The sequence below is a fragment of the Mytilus californianus genome, unplaced genomic scaffold, assembly GCF_021869535.1.
Source record: "Mytilus californianus isolate M0D057914Y unplaced genomic scaffold, xbMytCali1.0.p SCAF_5, whole genome shotgun sequence".
Lineage (NCBI taxonomy): Eukaryota > Metazoa > Mollusca > Bivalvia > Mytilida > Mytilidae > Mytilus > Mytilus californianus.
In genome coordinates, this window is record NW_026262701.1 from 119,896,169 (window position 1) to 119,903,977 (window position 7,809).

The 7,809-nt window shown below is 29.9% G+C and overlaps 1 protein-coding gene across 5 annotated transcripts in view; it reads right to left on the reverse strand.

The window, feature by feature from the left end:
- LOC127700884 (pleckstrin homology-like domain family B member 2) overlaps positions 1-7,583 on the reverse strand; it is a 142,529-nt gene extending 134,946 nt beyond the window's left edge. For 2 of the 5 annotated variants that reach the window (XM_052204588.1, XM_052204586.1), the window contains exons 1-2: positions 7,491-7,581; positions 1,083-1,240 (exon numbers count right to left, since the gene is read on the reverse strand). In XM_052204588.1, the coding sequence (XP_052060548.1) occupies positions 1,083-1,130 (48 nt within the window). In that variant the 5' untranslated portion in view covers positions 1,131-1,240; positions 7,491-7,581. Of the gene's footprint in view, positions 1-1,082; positions 1,241-7,490 lie in introns of all 5 variants that reach the window. The other 3 variants (XM_052204590.1, XM_052204587.1, XM_052204589.1) reach the window with 2 other exon arrangements.
- Positions 7,584-7,809: the final 226 nt, after the last annotated feature.

A 7,809-nucleotide genomic window follows, 5' to 3' on the forward strand; every position in this document is an offset into this window, starting at 1 on the left:
TTGCTAATACCCTTTAGTAACTCCCAAGATGAAGATCAGCAATAAAATAACTGCTCTCTATATATATATATATATATAGTTATTTCCCTGTATAACTTGGGAACATTTTTCATGCACAGCCACTCCATACCCAATTTCCCAATTGTAATTTCCTCAGATGAAAGATTGGTGTATCAGTATTAGTTTTTTATCTATGAATAAATTGATATTTTCTATTTTCATTAATAAGATAATTATATCAATAATTGATAGCCAGACTGGTAAAACTGTTATCTAGTTTTTTAGTTCGGTTCCTGAATGATAAGTGGGATGATGTGTGCCAACTGTTCTATACTTCAATAAACATATGATTAATGTTATAATTAACATAGAAACCCTTTTTACAGATGGTTTCACTTTTTATGAAGCAATAAATCATTTCTTTTTTTATAAGACAAACTGTTTATGTATTATGTAAACTTATTTTATACATATAACATCCTATAAGTTTTTTTCTTAATGTTATATAAACACAGGATAGCCCAAGGGCAATAACTCTTGTGGCATTACACTTCATATATTGAAATAATGTTTATATTACAAATTGATTATATGCATACCTAGTTATTTGAAATCTGTTTACTCTAATTCTCAAGATTATAATGTTAGCATACTTGGAGATATTAGATAATTAAAAACATCTAATCTAACAGTAAATGTTCAATAGTTATTACTAAACAGACTCCCCCCTCTTCCCTCTATTGCAGTTCCATGATCAACACCTCAGAATTCATCAATTTAGATTAAAATATTTGTTAACAGTAAATTACTTCATTGTAAACATGTGTACACAGTTTTAAGTTTTTTGACCAAAAAATTCATGGTATCTAAAATTACCTTGACCAATTTTTTTGACCAACAGACAGAGGGATGAAAAGACACACTGATGGACAAACAGATGAACAGACAAAAGGAGGGCCAGGGTGATTCATATATATATACCAAAACTTTGTTTGTGGGAGGTATAATAAGCCTAGGCTATGTTTCCATCATATCAAACAATGTTTGAATTCAGTCCCTTTTAATTTTCATGCCCTACTCACATTAGGAAATCCATTATAATATCTTGGTAAGTTGCCTAGACTCATCATCGTTATCTTAGGTCCATGTCATATCCTCACTTGGTATCTATGGTCCACAATATCACTTGGAATCTTAGGTCCATGTCGCAACTTCATGTTTCTTTGTTGGTAAAACCTCACTGAAAATATAAACAGAAATTCATATAGTCCTAGTTATTAAATCCTCAAAACAGTTTCCTCCAATATTAATATTAATCTATTCCGATAACATATGACAACTGTTGTACTAAAACATCCCCATGCAAGCGTAATACTACTTTTATAATGGAACCTGCCTTTCAGAGCTTATAAAATAACACCATACATCACAATGCATAAAATGTGTACCATATATGCTTGACTTTACTTAAACTCCTCTACATATGCAATGTATATGTAATAACTGGTTGATATCCTTACATTGGAATGTCAATAACAATCATAATCTGCAATAATGCATATTTCACTTTAGATATGTATTTTGAGACTCCAATTGTATAAAAGAGTTACATGTATCAGTTTTTGTGAACTTTTAGTTTTCCATAAGAACAATGTTAAAATAATGAGCATGTATGATGAGAAATGGATCAGTATAAACTGCTGCAGTCATATTTAAAAGTTTTACGGTGTTCAATAAAATTGTAATCTGTACAACGAATCTTAACAATGATGTTTATTTATGCAGCATGCACATTTCATTGCAAATCACAACAATGGTATTATCATAAATCCTTGGTTTATATAAAAGGGCATTTTGTGACTGCTATTAATTTCCAATATTCTACACTCAAATTACATGTAACCTGTAAATCTCACCAATAGATCTCCCACCTGACATTAAAAATGAAACTTTTCCTCTGTACTAATAATTTCCAAACAGTAGAATGATATAACAGTCCATATGTTTACTAATAAAGCAATCAGCTGATTAACCATGTTAACACTGCCACTTTGAAAACAATAGTTATATCAATACACAATAATGGATAATTAGTTTACTATGTTGATCACAGCCAGTCTTTGTAGATAAATCATATTTTAACAAGCCAGTAAGTCAAACATTTAGGTATTGATTTGTCAATTGTGATACAAGTAGCCATGGTCTTTTGTTTACATAGGCATTTGCAGAAAATCTAAATGAAAGTTTACTGTGTCTTCAAACAAATATGCAATAAATATTTTCAAGTTTCAGTAATAGTTCTAATATAAAAAAAAAGAAGATGTGGTATGATTGCCAATGAGACAATTCTCCACAAAAACCAAATGATGAAGAAGTTTACAATTATAGTTCATCGTACTGCCTTCAACAATGAGCAAAATCCATACCGCAAAGTAAGCTATAAAAGGCCCATTTATGACTGATTGATATGTCCAGTGACACATATTTCATGCATAATCAGTAACAATAAATCTATAATATAGGTTCTGCAAAGTGGATTGATCTGGATAAAGGTTAGGAACCCTTCACTATCTTGGATTGTAAAATAGCTCAATACAATTGGTCAAAATCTTTAAACGGATAGTAGCTACGATTTTCATTAAAATAATTTTTTTAATCTTTATGCCGGATTTTGTTCAAAAAGTTAATTGAGTATAAGTAAAACTATCACTGTTTACTTTCCATTTAGCATTCAGAAGCTTTTTAACGTTTGACACCTGAATCTAATTTTTGTCTACCAGGCAGTTTCTGCGAGAAAAAGGAACAGAAAAGAGGTGCAGACAAGTTCTTGTAATTTGAAAATAAATAACGGAGATGAGATCGGTCATTAGAATCACTTAAAAAAACCTGTCATGCAGGCAAAGTCACACAGAAGTAGCCGACAATACCACGGTTTGCGAAATGTTTACATTTCTAAACTATTCGAGATCACATGAAAACAAATTGTGACGTGTTCAAATCGTAATGTCCAAAATATGAGACAGGAATGAATTTCATTTGTAAGACTTTTCATCTAAATTATGAAAACTATGTGATTAATATTATTAATCAACTGTATTTATAAATACAGAATAATTTGTTTTTCATTCATTTAAAAAAACAACTAAGCCATAAAAGGGGGAGGGAGATTCATCTGAGTGGCACTGGAATCTAAACAGTTGGAAAGCCAAAACAAATACAAAGTCTAAGAGCTTTAAACAAAATTTTTTCTTTGATTCAAAATTTAAAACTTTGTTATACTAGGGGAGATAACTCAGAAAATGTATTTTTATATATGAATGTGCAGTCAATTACCGGTAACCTATTTTATTATGTAGCAAGTTTATAGTTGCCCCAATTTTCTTTTTATTTTCTGAAGCATGTTATAAACCGCTGAACTCTTTTGAGCACTCTTAATCTAATTTTTGTCTAAAACTGATTTAATTAAAATACCACCACCAACAAAATTAATCAAAAGAAACTATAAAACACCTAGATTTATGTACTTTCATTTGAAAAACTTAATCATCAAACTTCTCAATTATACAGAATTTAATATAAAACCTGGAAAAAGTTTACTAGTGATCATGAACTAAAGTTTTCTATGGATGAAATCAAAAGCAAATATTTTATCAGTTCTACAACATTTGAATCTTTAAACAACAGATAAGGCTTGTCTGTTTAATCTTTTTAAGTGAATAGGTACATTTTGAAAACAGGATTAGGTTATTTAAGAAAGACAGAAATGTAAACAATTTTTCTAATCATATTAATAGTTTTTCAGCTGAGCCTGTTTTCCAGTTTCTCTTGTTATAGTAAATGTGCACTTAATTTGCATCAAATTAAAAACAACTTTTAGAATATAGAAAAATAGTTGTGGAAGTGATGAACTATGGAGACGTATTTTCTATGGAATAAAAACATTTGGAATATCTCACCTAAGTTAACTCCTTATACAAGTATAATAAAGTGTTTGTACCTATTAAAAAACTGGTAATTCAAACTTGTACTAAAATAGTATAATAATTTGGAAGTACTTATACTGTTCTGAATTATTGAGATATATTTTGAGTATTTCCAATACTACAAAATTATACTATAGAATATAGTTAACGTCAATGAGACAGCAACAAAATAACAAAAAGATATAAAGAGGTCAACTTACAGTCTTGTCTACACAATGTGTCAAGCTCTCAACTACCCACAGTTGAAAAAAATTGTGATTAAATTTACAGATTTATCAAAAAATTACCAGCAATCCAAGTAACAAAACTCATTAAGATATGACAGCAAACTCCAAGTAACAAAACTCAATAAGATATGACAAATTATAACTAACAAAAAGAGGCTGACTTGGGATAGGCACATAAAAATATACAGTATATATTAAGAAGACATGGTTTAATTGCCAATGAGACAACTATCCAACAGAGTCCAAAAGACTTGGATTTAAGCAATTATAAGTCACCATATGGACTTCAATAATGAGCAAAACACATATAAAAGGCCACAACATGAAAAATGTGAAAAAATATAAATGAATAAAATGCTCCGCTGGGGCGCAGCTTGATACGACCGCAGAGGTCGAACCCTGAACAGTTGGGGCAAGTATGGACACAACATTCAAGCTTGATACAGCACTGAATTTGGATTGTAATTAAATATTTGACACAGCATAGGTTTCTGACACAGAATGAAAGTGGTCTAAGAACTTAAAAATTTTCAATTTACCTATTCATACATGCGATGGACTGTGAAACTCAGATCAGGAGATTGGGAAATTTTGGTCAGGAGATTAGGACTCAGATCAGGAGGTTTTTAATCGACATTAATTTTGTTGTAAATGTAACCGTGTGCTGTAAAAATGGTCTTTTAAAGTGTGTTTTCTTCAACTTTCCATCCAATTTATTATGTTTATAGTACCCTTGTACTTATAAAGTTTCTCCATCTTTATATTCTACATGTTCAATCTAACATTGTTTTTTTCCAGTATGTTCTTTAAACTTTTTACTTCATATTCTATAAAACAATCATTGCAACCTGAACATTTGTTTAGCTATCTGCAAATAGTTTTTATTTTTTTTTTTTCTCTTGCAAATACTTTTTATTTGCAAACTCAGAAAATCATTCTATCTGTAAACTTAGAGTCATAGTTATTATATAAATTTCAATTTAAGCCTTGAAAGGAAGTATAGAATCCTCAAATAATTTTCAAATTATTATTTTTTTATTTGTCCTAAGACATTTAAAATCATTTAATAACCATCCTTTTATGATTATTTGTTCAATTTATATTTTATTTATATTCTTTTAAAAATTTTCATTATTAAAAGGAAAGTAACTTAAAACAGGATAAATCAAGGGAAGTAACCCAATAAATACACAGTTTTTGTTACACAACGGCAGTTAGCCTGAGGTAAAAATCGTTGATTACCAGTATGTTTGACACCCAAGCTGACAAGTGAAGCCATATAATTATGCATGTTAATTGATTTACAGGTAAAATATAACTTCAGGTAATGTCAGTTACACCAGATGCCTGAGATGATATGTTGGGCAGAAATTTTTCATTCATGAAAAATTTCATACACGGGATTTTTTCCTCTTCAACGGGAGGTCGGGAGGAGACCCCTGAATTTTGGCCCCTAATTCCTAAAATTTGGAGGCAATTACCCCCAAAATCAATCCCAGCATTCCCTTTGTGAAATGGAACCTTGTGGTACAATGTCAGAGAGATCCATACACTTACACACAAGTTATGTCTGGAAGTTACAAAAATGCTTATTTTTGGCCCCTTTTGGCCCCTAATTCCTTAACTGTTAGTACCATAACCCCCAAAATCAATCCCCACCTTCCTTTTGTGGTATTGAATCTTATGGTAAAATTTCATTGAGATCCATTCACTTAAACTAAAGTTAGAGTGCGAAAACTAATGTGTCTTCGGACGACGACGCCGGACGACGACGACGACGACGCCAACGTCATACCAATATACGACCACAAAAATTTTTTTGCGGTCGTATAAAAACTATGTATGGTGTGCTTATATTATGAAACAACCAAAAACTTATGATAGCTAGTATAACAGCTGAAGGTAAAAACAAATGATTCAGCTTTTACATAAAATATAATCTGTTTTATTGAATTAGTATAATTTTAATAGTTTCAAATTACAGCTAAAAGTGCAAAATAAATGAAAATAAACAATGATTTAATTGAGAGAATTTAGGGAGTATAACGTTACATTGTAGAAAACATCATAAAGCAGACAAAGACTATCAAGGGTCATCAAACGACTGATTCAATCAAAAACTCCTGGGAAAATCTACAAATTTAACTACTTAATTTTGATTGATGCATGTAGCAGTATAACAACTACTGTAGTGAAATACTCTTTAACATCATAGCCTGAGAGGGGCAAACCCCATCCCCCATTCATATGACACTCAAAATTTGTCAAAAAATACAAAAAGAACCACAAATTAAATGTTAAAAATAACTGAATTATTTGTTAAAAGTCACTTCACTTTCACGATACAAAATATTTCATAAGGCTAGCATGAATGAGCTTTTCATTCCTCATGTGTTTACTTCTGTATTTAACAAATTTTGAACCATTTAAATATCCAGTTAAAATTACAGAATGAATGCAAATTTGAAAGGTTAAAACTTATACAGAATTCATTGCTGACATACAATGCTGCCAAGATTAAAGATTCTTGTTCGTTTCTTAAATGTTAATAAACATTCTTTAAAATGAAAAAAAAATAATCTAACACAAACTGAAAATTCATGAAGATATTGACTTTTTTTTCACAAAACAACCCCAATTCACAGAAAGTGGAACAAAATATATGATAAGTGCATATATAAAATACCTCTATTTTTCAACTGAGAGAATACATCCACATTAGGTTTCCATACTTATAAACTTCAATGAACAACTTTTAATACAACTAATAAGAAATGAATTTAATTTATATACATGTATCATAGTTATTCTAAATTTAGACTCAATGAAGTACCTGAACATTCAATATTCAACAAAAGTCACGAATTCTTGTAATCTTCAATATTTGTGAAGAGCTTCCTAATAACTTAACATTCCAATGTTCAATTCACAGGCAATTTTAATTTCAAGTTTCAACTTCTTTAATATCATTTTTACCTTGCATAGCATTTTTGTACTATATCATACTGGAACAATGTTTGTTGTGCTGGACTATGGTATAGGGACTACAGAAAATTGACTTTTGAACAGGAATTTTTTAAAATCTAATAAAACTTTTCAGTCTATAAAATACAAGGGTAATCCGCTATCCTTACTAATATGACTGGGATGTCATATTTCATATTTTTTTCAATATGAAAACAAGGGTTTTCTTTCTTTAATACATTGTACTACAAAATATTGAAATGTAAAAAAAAAATAGATATTTTTGTCCCATAAAGAGTTCAAAACTTTCACTTACCATGACAAATATTCAAACTAAAGTTTAAATCCTTCTCAACACAGATTCCTTATCCAACTGCTGATAACACATTCCATAAAACACTCAATTCACCCAGGACAAAACTTCAAAAATATGTCACATAATTTCTCATAAAATCAATACTTCTGACAACCCTTGCTTAAGTTTTCTTTTTAATCATCAATATATTTATATATTTTAAAGATCCAATAAGTGAAAGTAATGTTGAAGTATATATGCTGTTCTATCATTGACCAGTCAATCACAATACATATCCTTCACAATGTGGTCAAGTACTATTAATTAATGTTAATTAGCA